A 14549-nucleotide genomic window follows, 5' to 3' on the forward strand; every position below is an offset into this window, starting at 1 on the left:
CAATACGCTAGAAAATTTATCACATACTGGAACATTATACTTGCAAAATGTTATAGACTTTGAAAGCTTACCAGTAAGGATAACACTAATTCAGTTTTCGTATATAAATACGATTCTAAAAAGGTTGCACAAATAAAAATGGGTATTGCTAAAGAACACCACAAACTGTCCAAGTTTTTATCTTGAGTACTAACAACATTTATAGAGTTAATGTATTAAGTAATTATGACAACAGGTGTGACTATATGTGATACAAAAGACTGCTACTTTTCCACTACCCTCAAAATGGTCATCATCCACCACGCTACAAAACTAAAGAAATTCACCAAAAATCTACCATTTAGAGCATAACCTTTTTACTGAAATGAATTTACTCTATTATGTACAGCATAAGGCGAATTACACATAAAAACACCAAATTAACTGAATTCATTTATTACTGAAAATCCAAGCATGAAAGCAAACCCACACAAAACATCAATGGACTATTTGTCTTGAATAAAGTCAATGGATCAATGATGATGGTTCTGTTGTCATCAATTGTGCTGTGGTTCCAATTTGGAAATTTTTAAGTGTTCTGTGACCACTTCCATCATTGTTAAGCGACAAATGCAACCACCTACTAAGCACTGCAGCCACCACTGATCATTAAACTTGACTCAGGAAGAAAGAGATGAAGATATACCTATTTTAACATACCTATGCTAACATACCTATTCTAACAGGCTCCAGTCAATGATCCTAGTTCTCAGATACACAGTTTGTTTTGCCTTTACAGATTAACTTTGCCAAAATTGATAACTTAAACAAGATGATGCGAATAATATCTTATTATGTGGCTAAAGACTGTAATAGGCAAACAATAGCTTACACTGCCTTATAACTGATGTCAGTATCTTTAAAAATTGACTTGTCATAGGGATTCCATATCATACTGTCTGAAAGGTAATATCTGCAAATGATTTTCTTTCTCTTTTTTGAAAGATGAATAATGAACAATTCAAATTAATAAATGAAAAATTAACCTTTTTAATGAATGCAATATATATATATATATATATATATTTAAATAAAAGGAAAAAAAATCAAAAATGCTAACTGTTATGCACTTAAGATACAAACCTCTCTGAAGTGGCCACATCCATTTTCTTTAATAAGTAGGTAACAATTAAGACCCAACCAAATACTTAACTTGAAACAAAGTCACACAATGGACAAAGTCGATTCTGGTTATTGCAATGTTACCCGGAATAGCTCATAGTCAAACATATTATTACAATAGGTAGAGAGTTGAGAAAAAATGGTTTTCAAAGAAAAATTCCACCCGTTTATGTTTATTTAAAAAATTATTTGAAAGCTTTTAGCAAAATTCTGCGACTTCACAGAAATACCAATACCTGCTACTATTGCCAGTAGTTGTTCAGATGAATAGATGTCCCAAAATGACAGGATATTAAATACTATAAACTGAATTAACTGCACAGCACCAAAACAAGCAGAATTAAAAAACCAAAAAACCCACTCATGAATGGCCGACTTTTAACCCTTAGTAGAAAGATCACAAGTAAGTACAATTCACCGGGTTAAAAGAAATAACAGATTTAAAAAAAAAAAATCAGACATTGTAACACATTTTCAACTAATATAGCTGATTGACAATTTTCACTGATTAATTACCTTTTTGGGTTTAAAATATTAATGTTGTTATATCCAATGTGTTTTTGGTAGTCGTTATATTTGTAATAGCATCTTACTTTATGATATATATTTAACAGGACAAAACTATTGGGAGATAAAATCAAATTTGAGGTAACACAAGCATCAGGATGACGCATTGGATACAAGGACACTGGTATTGTAAACAAGAACATGCCATCTTACTCGTTATTATGTCATCTTATTAGTTGGAAACATGTTACATTAAAAGCAAATTCAAAACAGTGCCTGAACCGTAAAAGGTTATAGGCACGTAAAAGCAGTTTTAACCAAAACAGCCTCTTAAATATAATGATGGAAAGAAAAAGAAAGAACACACAAGTAGTAACAGCAAATGTTGACTGCAACCAAATCCCTCATCCACAGCGTCAGGAAGATAACGATCTTACTGACATTCAACCCCATATTATGGACATTCAACCCCATATTACTGACATTCAACCCCATATTACTGACATTCAATGCCACATTATATCTCTGTACTCTATACAGATTTAACTATGCTAGTACCCAATTACATTTGATCTAAGATGTCACATGTTCCTTTATTTCTTTCCATCAGTATATATATATATATATATATATATATATATATATATATATACAACACTAAGTTAATGGGAGTGGGGAGGGAATGGCTACATATATAAACTGGAAGCCTGCTTCAAACATAAATATATGCAAAGCAAAATGAATGTTTTCAGCATTCTACTGAATACACTAGTTAAAAATGTGAAGCATACAATGATTATGTTCGCCGCGTGTTAACTTGAGATTACTCTGCATGTACAGCATGTCTATGCGTTAAGCATGGAGACTGAGAAAGCAGACCACTGCCTACCTCCTTCGCTTCAAATTCCATTTTTTCCAAAGACGTCTTCAAGTCTCCGTCTATATCGTCATTGCCATTATTTGGTGTTGGCGAGTTGCCACGTATTGTTGACGAGTCAGAAGGTGTTGGTAATTTTCTAAACTATAAAACAAATTACACATTATCTCCAGTATATACCTTTTTTCCTTCTTTTTGCAATGGGATTTATTTTAGGGTATGTGCGAAATGGAAAAACGGTGCTCAACATTTACAGGGTGGGAGGAAAGTTACAACACCACCACATCGCGTTTTATGCCTGTAGGTCATTACGATAGACTGATGATATCACTTATTTCCGTACTCGGTCATCAAGTTTCTTAGTTCCAATATGTGGCACCAGTTCCCAAACCAAAAACACGGCCTTCTTGTACTTTCCCACTCGTTAATTCATCAAAACGTTTTTGTTATTAATGGACTGGATGTTATTATTTTTATTTTTTTTAAACTTCAGTACATCTATTTTGGTGAAGTTCAAAGAAAAAAATATTAAAACTTCCACTTTTTGACGTATAGTTTTTCAAAAAAGTAAGGCAGAGCACTAGAATTTTGCACAAAATCAGTTCATTATGTTGTGTATTGATAATATTTCTTTAAGCGTTATTTCTGCCCCAACATTTCAAGATTTTCTTCCGTTGGTGAATTTGTCCACATGACCACTGCTGACTTTCTTGGAAGATCCTAGAAGATATCTAGACATCTAGGTGTAGTAGAACGAGACTGTATGTCGACTGTCAATTTTAGTACACATTTGACGCAGAGTACCTTCTCAGTGGTATATATATATATTTTTTAATATCATTTTTGTTTACAAGCACCAAATTAAACGAAAGCAATGTATCAAAATGAAAATTTGTCAACACACAACATAATAAAATGGTATTTGAAAATTAAAGTTAGTCCTAGGAGAATAGAATTAATTTAAACTCGAAAGCAATATTGAAAATGAAAATACTAGGACTATGAAGCTGAAAATGTTAAACTTGTTTTCATTCGTAAATTATAATTATTTAGTTATTCCCAAATACACATTAATTTAAGCATAATATTTCTACAAATTAGATAACCTGTTTTTACAAAATGTATGTTTATAGCCATTTTGTAAATTTTTGTGATTTTCTCCACTCTAATTCCAATAGATAAAAAGCTGTTCTATGCATTAGTCATATTTCATTTTCTGATCAGTTTGTCTCTCAACTTCCATAAACCTATATGCAAACATACTACATGCAACTAATTAATAGCCAAATAGCCACAATCTTAAAACTAATTTAATTTAGTTAACTTGCATAAGGGTTTCTAATAAAATACAGAATTTTATTCTAGCCTCCATGCAATGCTGAATGTAAACAAATGACCTATGAAAAATAACAAAAAAACGAACAGAAAGTTAAATGTTTATATCAGTAGTTGTTCAGCTTCCATTGCATTCTGTACTAATGTGAAGAGTAACGAAACAAACCAGAACAACTCCAACTGAATCAAGAATACAACAACATGCAAGCAAAACGATCCAAGTATCTGTCCAAACTCACTTGGGGATTTTTTGCTGCTAAAGTGTTTATTTTATTCCACGCTTCATCCCTTTGCTTGTTCTTCTCCTTTTCTCTGCAAATACGATGTAAGATGTGTAGAAATAAATGTTTTCATAAAAACCAGAGTGTCTTCTTTTATGCATACAAGTAAAAGATAGATACTTAGCGACGCTTTTTTCATTTGGATTTTCTTTTTTGTTGTTGTTGGGGTGCATTCTAATGTATTACTATATTAATATATAGGTTCTAATTTCACTGTATTTTCACTTCTTTGCTGCTGAATACTTAATCATGAACTAACACTGTTTGCCCGTCTGTCTCTCCCCCACTCCCTCCATCCTTCTATCTCTCTCTCCGTTTCTTTCTCTTCCCATCTGCCCCAAAGGCTTTCTATGGAAATATAAAATATTCCTTTTCTTTTCAATAAGAGTAGCCTATGTTACAGCAACAGGTCCTTGCTCCCTCATCTCTGTGTGTCTGTCTGTGTATGTGTCTATTTCTCTCTCCCTCTGTGTGTGTGTGCGCGTGCATGTGCGTGTAACTGTACGAATGTCTATAACTCCTTACTTTTGCCGCTCAGCTTTGAACTGCTGCGTACAGTCATCAAACAGTTTCTGGTTCATTTCCATAAATAACTTGAGTGCATTGTAGATGAGCCCGTGTATCGTTCTGCAACAAATGAGATCAAACAATGTCACATAGTTTAACATCACAGCTTCAAACATAGTCACATATTTTTAAAACAATTTTTAAATATTTGCTTTACTTTGAGATTTGTGGTGGCTCAAATTAATTTGTATCTCATGGTCACATTTGATTGTTTCTGCGACAGTCTAGAAAATGACAAGAAACCCACTAGCACCATATATAATAATACATTGTAGATGCTTTATCTTATGATATAGTTGGAAACCACGAGTTGTAAGATAAATAATCTCCAACAGGTATGAGTGTAGTATTCTATTTCTTACACACACTGAAAAAGTAATTTTTAATATAGTTTAACAGATAAGCAATAAACAAAACGACTGAACATTAAAAGTGAAATGTGCAAGTTAACGACATCATAGACACACACATGACATTCTAACATGACGTTATGTGTTAATGGTTACTTGGGACACTGGGGTCATGACCCCATAATATCCAATCACAAGCGAGCTCAAACACATGTTGGAGATGAAGTTAATCTACAACGGGTTATTTCTTACATGGGTGTGTAAGAAAAACCAAACAGCAAAGATCTTTTATAAGCACTTTCCCAGGGAGGACAGCACGTGCTATAGCTTTTCTTTTTGATGTAACGGTCATGGGACACTAGTTGCTTCCCCGATTACTATCGACCTCACCAGGTTGACCATGTGTAAACAGCACATGCTATTGTCCACAAATGCATGATGTCAGACACTGCTCTATGAGCTACCTTAAGAGAAACTACTTGTTTCATCTAAATGGGTTTTTTTTTTATATCTTAAAGAATAGCAACCCAGCTCTACTGAAATCACTTTCAAGTGACCTGATAATAATGTGATGTTATATATGGTTATAGCAACAAGCGTTATCAGGTTAATGATGTGATTTAACACCGTAAATTATCAGAAAGATGTTATCTAGTACTGGAAGTACAAAGACAAGAAAAAATTTAAGTTCAGTTTTATAATTTTAATTCTTCAGTATTCTATTTTATTTTTTATATATATATATATATATTTTGTTTTTAGCATTTTCAGTAATATGATTTTATCCAAATATAAAAATTAAATCAAAGTGATAATTTTAAAGTCATAACTTGAAAGAATCTGTCATTGATAAACACATAAAAACATAATTCAAACAGACGCAACAAGTACATGAAGTATTGCACAATGCCAAAGAAATAACAGTGCTCAAGTCACATACAAACAACTCCAAACGTACAATAAAGTTCACAGTGGGATATAGCAAAGCAAAAATAACAAAGACTGTTTCATTGTAACCTCTGATCTTATTTATAAGCTTTTCTTATTTGTAAGCTTTGTACTCAACTGAGCACATAACTGAGTATAACGCTATCAACACACTTTGCACTTTAGTACATGATCAGATTACACATGCAGTGAATAATTCCTTAAAGTTACATTCTCTGGTTACCATATTATAACATCATGTACAAATGTGAAATACAAGCTCAAATGCACTTTTTAAAAAGTCGTGTGTGTTCGCTATGAACGGATATCGTCAAATGTATACGCTTGATTCGTCGCCTGTGCCGCCATAGCTTGGCAAAGCACAAACGACAGCCTGTTGTCAGTTTCAGTTAACACGTGTGTTTGCCGATTTCAAAATGTAGGGTTCGTCTCAAAAAATTAAGAGAGAAATCTTGTGCTGTACGAAGAACGTTCGGTTGAGGATACAGTACTAGAGTCTTTAGTTAAAACCGGTTTGATCTTGACAACGTATTATCGACAGTCGTACCTTCCTATTTCAGAATTGATATTTTATAAAGTGTTAGTAGAACTTTCAAAGTTTAGTTTGTATACTAGTAACACATTAATCATGTATATATTAAAAAATATATATATACTAAAGTAGACGTTTTCACTCCTTAATTTTACGTGTTAAATATTATTTCGTTTGGAAAGGGTAAAGTTGGGGGGGGGGGGGGGGTGTTTAACGACATCAAAGATAAAGCATATTGATTTAATAATCATCAGACTCCATACAACCATAAATAAAATGTGTTGAGTGCTTCGTTAAATAAAACATATCCTATCCTTCCTTCCATCTGCTGTTGGATGTCTAACATTTGGTAATTTTGACATATAATCTTAGAGAGGAATCGGGTGCATGTGCAGGGGGAGGGTATTAGAGGTCAAAACCCTTACATGCCCAAGCTTAAAAAAAATTGAAATGTATTTTTTTTTGGGGGGGGGGGGGGGGGGGGGGGGGGGAGAGCATGGCCCCATATAAACTTTGCTCAACACAGTCTATAATCCCAACCCCGCTGAAATCCCTGCACACGCGCCTTGGAAACCCGCTACATTTTTTTTTAGCAAGGCATCATTTATATGTACCATCCCACAGACAGGATATCACATACCATGATCTTTTTGTATACCTGCCAATGGGGATTGAGCCAGGGAATGTAGTTTTAAGTTTACTTGTATATAAGCAAAAATAACTTAGGCAAGTCTTGAATTTGTATTATCTATAAACATTTTTAATTAAAACTAAAGTTTGTGTGGACATCAATTATTTTTGCCTATGAACTTCAAGAACTGATTAATGTATTATTATTAATCACATCAAGCTTTGTTAATTTTTCACTGAAACAACACACAAGCACATAAATGTATACATATTTTTATAAGATGTCTTTCACAGCATGGCTGTCTCACGCATAAAACAATATCTATTCTCACTTTTTCCAAACTCATAAGTGAAAAGAATTACTTAAGCGCCCTAACAGTTATTTACCCGAGTACTATTGTCTTTTTGGATCTAATTTGTAACATTTTTAGCAAATTATTCTGTTGTAATTGGTCTCCAAAAACATTCTCTATTTATGGCAGTATGATTCCTATTATGTAATGTTAATGAAACAAATCAAGGTTTTTGGTGATGGTGGTGGTGGTGGTGGGGGGGGGGGGGGGGGGGTGTTTAAAAAGAAGCAGCTTTTCTTTAAAGTAAAGTTTATTTCTTACCAACTTATTCATTTGATTTGTTGTATTTCCTTTAGTTGGATATATTTTTGGGTCTGATACATCCCACAACTAACGGCCATGAGATCACTGTATTTCGTGTCTCATAGACTCATAACAATGGGCCCACAGACAGGGATTGATCCTAGACCAACCTTGCATCAGATCAGTGCTTTACCACTGGCCTACGTCCAGTCCCCATTACTTTTATGAACAATACACTTGTATATGAACCGTCAAGATTTTCAAATCAATATTTTACGATTTTGCTAACGAGGTTACATGGATCGATTATATTACAAAATTGATTGGTGGGGCTCTACCGATGTAATAATTGATTATAAAAATCCATAACCGATTCCTACAGTTTGAATGATGGTATTGATATGTGAAGTTCTTATAATTTTAACCGATTGTATAATCGAAATTCCAACTGATTCTCAAAACCAGCTACTGCTGCCTCCACTGCCACAATTATACACCACATTCAGTAGATACAGCCACCTACTTATCTCATACAGCCACCTACCTACTGATCCCATACAGCCACCTACTTATCTCATACAGCCACCTACCTACTGATGTCATACAGCCACCTGATATCATACAGCCACTACTTACTGATCTCATACAGCTACCTACTGATCTCATACAGCCACCTAAAGTACTAATCAAAATTATACCCAGGTGATTTTTCAGTCTTATATATTGGTTATGAAAATCCCTGGAATAAAAACCATATGTGTCAGTATTATCATGACCTGTTATGGTATTCAAACCGGTAGAAAAAATGACAATAAATTACCTGTTATAGATAGAAATATGAGATTTATTTACAATTTTACTGCAAAACATATGTAATTTGGAACAGACTATAACTCCCAGGTTTATATTGATTACACTTGACAGGTGAAATCACAACTACTAAGCTAAGCAGAGAGGTGGTCTCAGGGGTGTTCAATATCCAACTTGGTGTTATAGTCTGTTTCATATTACATATGTTTTGCAGTAAAATTGTAAATAAATCTCATATTTCTATCTATAACAGGTCATCATACAGTCACCTGATCTCATACATCCACCTACCTACTGATCTCATACAGCCACCTACTGATCTCATACAGCCACCTACATACTGATTTCATACAGCCACCTACCTACTGATTTCATACAGCCACCTACCTACTGATCTCATACAGACACCTACTGATGTCATACAGCCACTACCTACTGATCTCATACAGACACCTACTGATGTCATACAGCCACTACCTACTGATTTCATACAGCCACCTACCTACTGATCTCATACAGCCACCTACCTACTGATTTCATACAGCCACCTACCTACTGATTTCATACAGCCACCTACCTACTGATCTCATACAGACACCTACTGATGTCATACAGCCACTACCTACTGATCTTATACGGACACCTACTGATGTCATACAGCCACTACCTACTGATCTCATACAGACACCTACTGATCTCATACAGCCACGTACCTACTGATTTCATACAGCCACCTACCTACTGATGTCATACAGCCACCTACCTACTGATTTCATATAGCCACCTACCTACTGATGTCATACAGCCACCTACCTACTGATGTCATACAGCCACCTACCTACTGATTTCATATAGCCACCTACCTACTGATGTCATACAGCCACCTACCTACTGATCTCATACAGCCACCTACCTACTGATTTCATACAGCCACCTACCTACTGATGTCATACAGCCACCTACCTACTGATGTCATACAGCCACCTACCTACTTATCTCATACAGCCACCTACCTACTTATTTCATACAGCCAACAGCTTATTACTTATCTCATACAGCCACCTACTTAAGTCATACAGCCACTTACTTATCTCAAACAGCCACCTACTTATCTCAAACAGCTTCCTAATTATCTCATACAGCCACCTACTTATCTCAAACAGCCACCTACGTATCTCATACAGCCACCTACTTATCTCAAAATTGTACACACATATGTAAGGGACGACCCATTGTAGATCAATATTTAGTCAACATATGGTGTAGATCACTTCTGAGACTTGTGACTGGCTGTTCTGAAGTCATGACCCAAGTGTGTCATTTATGTCTATGACATAATTAACATATACACTTCATGCTGAGGCTTTCTGTTTAGTGTTTTCCAGTTAAACTATATTTAAAATGACTTTTTAAGGGTGTGTAAGCAATAGAAAAATACACTCGTTCCCACTGGGGATGATTTATCTTATAACTTGTCGTTCCCAAAAGTATATATTTGACTCGCTTTTGCTTGTTAAGATATATTTGGTACCTACTTGCTTCAAGATAAATCGTCTACAATGTGTACATCTTATTCTCTATATCTCCATCGACATCACTTCCACCTTAGAACCACATATTTTAAAAAATGCTTAAAAATACATTTGCAAACAATGTTAGATCCATAACAAATTTAAATTATTTAACTGATATAATTTGATAATATACAGAACCTCCAAACATGTCATTTGCTCCAGGCATAGAAATATGCACAGCACCTGAATGAGCATTCTAGACTTATTTCGTTGTCTGCTTCCCAAAACAAAATATTCTGCAAATAAGTGTACCAAGATGCACATTCGGTGTAACATAAAAACTCAACTGGTGACACACAGCTGCACATGTACGAAATGCACATAAAATGTGTAAACGTTCCAGCCCAAAGCATGCTTACTTGTTCCAATGTTCTTTGCTCTTAAACAAAGCTGGAAACATAAGCGGCAATATCGCAGTGGCATTGTCACTAATCAAGCTGAGGATGTATTCATTATTCCAAAAATAGAGTGCTCGCTCAGCAACCTGCATAAACAGAAAAGAAAACTGATGACAAAAAACATAATGAGGATTAAACTGAAGACGACCTCACTAAAATCCGATCTTACTGCCACTCCACACAGTCTGTGTCAATAGATCTGATATGAACCAACACCGTTGCCTGTCAGACCCCAGTTACAAATCTTTTAAAGTTCAGGGCCAGCATGGGGAGAGGAGAAACATGTCAAATTATTAAACTTAAAAAACGACAGAATCCAGGTATTTTCTCACAAAATATCAATCATTACCTGAAATTATTTTGCCAAATTAAAAGAACATTTGCCAACTGTTTTTAAATTTGCAGCTGAAGAAGAGATAGCCCCTGGGAATTTAGTCTTCCAGTCTGCACCTATGCTAATAAAACTATAATGACTAGACCCCAACTTGAGATAAAGTCTCACCCATGTTCCAAAGAATGTACATTTTGGTGCTAGTCTTGAGTCTGGATTTATAAGCCTGGGAGACTCTCAGCCTTTATTAACGTCTAAATTTCAAAACCTAATATAAGTATGGCATCAAGTAACCTTTCATCGGATAATCCAAAGGTGAAAATTCCATAAGATGTATGCTAGTGCCATTTTGGTTTGTTGAATAAAAGGTCACCTGGACATGGGATGGCATTGGTGATTAGATCTATTGATAGAAACCTCATATTCATTTGGCCTGTAAGGTCTGATTTCAGTGAGATTAAACTGAAGACGAAGACAGGCTTTTATCTCATGCAAATCACAAAGACCACCAAATGTAAATAAACATACATTCCAATCAAATCGGTGTTTGGACACAAGTTTACAAACAACAAAATTATTATCATGATGTTTGACAAGATTGCTTTTCAAATGATATTTTGTATCTAAGATTTATTGCTTTTAAATGTTAAATATTAATGATATTTTAAGTGTTCTTTTAAAAAATATATTAAAATGAACATTGTAAAAATTTTAATTTAACAAAGCTATTGATAATGACAAACCACAATGGTATTGTCAAAAAACAAAACATAATTTTTATTTTTGGAACATCATATCAACATCATGAAATAAATTTTCTTGATTTGTATTCAACACCGAGATAAAACAGAATGAAAATAAATAAATATATATATATAAATAAAGAAAGGCAGGGTTGACGTTTCTGAGAAGACACGACACAGCGGTCGGGTGTTGAGTAACGAGAATAACATGTCATGCAGGCGGCACGTCCTTACTTGTTCCAGTGGTGCTTTGTCTTATACAGGGCTGGAAACATGAGGGGAAGAGTGCTACAAACATTGTCGCTGATCAGACTGAGGATGTACTCATTATTCCAGTAGTACAGCGCCCGCTCAGCTACCTGTCAAAGACGCACTCAAGAGTCACACACCAAACAAACAAAGCTTTATTTAAGGACGCCTCAAGAATTCCCATACCCATACCATGATCTTTGAGGTACCAACTGTGAGGCAGTACTTAGAATTCGAAATAACCTAAAGGGTCAAATACCAAATTTGGATCATGCATAAGGTTAAGATCATTACTGTCATCAACGTAACACAACTGACATCAACGAGATATAACTAGGTAATGAACAAAACACATTTGTCATCAACCAATACCAAGTCAATACATAACATATACAAAATTGTCATAGCTGTTGTACCAAGAAAGAAAAGTCATCAATTACAATTAGTTTAACAGACACATGTAATATTCAAAAGGCAGTTTATTGAATTTGTGACAAATTATTTTGTTCAAAAATGGAGTATATGCTCGTTGTTTCTTTAACCTTTTGCAACAACTTATCCCTTCGACACTTTCTTGAACCAATGCAATCTGTATGCAGTCCAATTCACTCACATTGTTCACAGGTTTGCATCTCATCTTTGGCAAGTGCCTCTGTTTCTATCTTTTCTAACTTTCATCATCTCATGTTTTCTAGATTTCACTTGTAGTGACTACTATTCAAATGTTTTTATTTTATTTTGTGTTGACTTTTTCTTCACCATGTTCTCGACTGATATTTTCTTTCATCTGTGTCGTTTCACCACTTCTCCATACATTCCAGTGCATGTACCCATATAGCAATCTGTCGATTTTATGACTAAAAATCTATTACTACTGTAAAACACCAGAGCGTGTTTTAAACAGATATCTCCTATAATAACTGCTGTTCCGATTCTCACATATATGTGCCCTACAACTGCACTACACCTGCTATCATGACTAAAACAGAATAAAAAGTTACTTTGTTTTGCATAACACCACCACTAGAGCATACTGAGTTATTAATTATCGGTTATTTGAAAAAAAATTATGCAGTCTTAGAGAGGAAACCTGCTAAATTTTTCCATTAGTAGCAAGGGATCTTTTATATGCACCATCCCAGATAGGATAGCACATATCATGGTCGTGGTTCCCTGGCTGTCATGAGAATAACCCAATGGGCCCACCGACAGGGATCGACCCTAGATCGACTGCATGTCAAGTGAGCATTTTACCACAGAATTAAGCTATCCTGATCCTAGCCATCACAAGTCCACCCAAACACCCCTTTTACAAAAAAATGAAAGGAATGTTTGCTTAAAGAAACACTCAGCATTTTCAAATTATGACTATTTGGTGTGACACTAGGTGTAGATGGCGTGAGTAAACTCACTGCCATCACATAGGCTACTCCTACCAACTAACAGCAAGATATCTTTTATAGATACACTTTCACACATACATGACAACATGAACAAAGGCGTGAGATACCAGGCACTGGTTAAGATGGGTTTGAAAACAAAAAGAGGAAAAAGAAAAGAAAAGAGGGCCATCCGAGGGACATCGATCCCAAGACCTATGGCACCTCAGATGACCACTTTATCACCGAGCCATACCTGAAAGTGTGGACTGGAAACACATTTTGCAAGTTGCTTGAAGAGTGGCACCATAACTTTTACAAACTCAATTGGTTCTATCACATCAAGGATCTCCTCTAGCTCGTTCAGGAACATCACCTGTAAACACAGAATGAATGAATGAATGTTTAACGACACCCCAGAACGAAAAATACATCGGCTATTGGGTGTCAAACTATGGTAATGCAAATAAATAAAGTGATGATCAACATCAATATAAAAATTCAAGACTTAAACAAAAACAGTGTAAATAACTGTGCAAAAACACAAATATCACAGAATTTTACGGATACTGAATTTTACTAAAAACTTAAATTTTGTGCTGTATTGGCCATTCTCAAAGAGAATGTTACACCCCTGCACCACGGTGAGGTTACAGCACACGCAGGGGCTGTAGACACAGAGAATAACTAGTTACTGAATAACTTGGTACTGTCGGAACATCACCTGTAGACACAGAGAATAACTAGTTACTGAACAACTTGGTACTGTCGGAACATCACCTGTAGACACAGAGAATAACTAGTTACCGAATAACTTTGTACTGTCAGAATATCACCTGTAGACACACAGAATAACTAGTTACCAAGTACTGTCAGAAGATGTCAGAACCTGTATCATGCAAGGAAAGAAATATTTGTGTCACAATACTTAGCTCACCCTTTTATCCTACAAAGGTTAGAATAGCGAAAGTGTCAAGTCTATGGCAAATCACATTTACCATTCAACATGAACAGGATAATTCTATTTCTTAAGGCAGTACCCAATTAAATATCATGCAATCCAGCACAAAGAATTAGCAAATCATATTTAATCCAGTTTTGTCATACACATTTGTATGATTAATCTAGCAAATGTTTTGCATTATGTTTTACAAGACATCAATTATTTTGTCTAGTTAATAAAGCTTTGTTCAACACTAATTCGTAAATAAAGTTTAATCATGTTTATCACGACACAACGGTCCATTTGTATGTACTGTATTGAAACTAGCAATATAAAAA

The 14549-nt window shown here is 35.0% G+C and overlaps 1 protein-coding gene across 3 annotated transcripts in view; it reads right to left on the reverse strand.

Annotated features, from left to right (window-relative positions):
* Nucleotides 1-14549, reverse strand: part of LOC121372696 (serine/threonine-protein phosphatase 2A 56 kDa regulatory subunit delta isoform-like) — a 48145-nt gene that overhangs the window by 5492 nt on the left and 28104 nt on the right. For 2 of the 3 annotated variants that reach the window (XM_041499163.1, XM_041499165.1), the window contains exons 11-15: nucleotides 13525-13644; nucleotides 10528-10652; nucleotides 4687-4788; nucleotides 4120-4192; nucleotides 2558-2689 (exon numbers count right to left, since the gene is read on the reverse strand). In XM_041499163.1, coding sequence (XP_041355097.1) covers nucleotides 2558-2689; nucleotides 4120-4192; nucleotides 4687-4788; nucleotides 10528-10652; nucleotides 13525-13644 — 552 coding nt within the window. The remainder of the gene's footprint in view (nucleotides 1-2557; nucleotides 2690-4119; nucleotides 4193-4686; nucleotides 4789-10527; nucleotides 10653-13524; nucleotides 13645-14549) is intronic. The other variant, XM_041499164.1, reaches the window with a different exon arrangement.

Source organism: Gigantopelta aegis, chromosome 4, assembly GCF_016097555.1.
Source record: "Gigantopelta aegis isolate Gae_Host chromosome 4, Gae_host_genome, whole genome shotgun sequence".
Taxonomy (NCBI): Eukaryota; Metazoa; Mollusca; class Gastropoda; order Neomphalida; family Peltospiridae; genus Gigantopelta; species Gigantopelta aegis.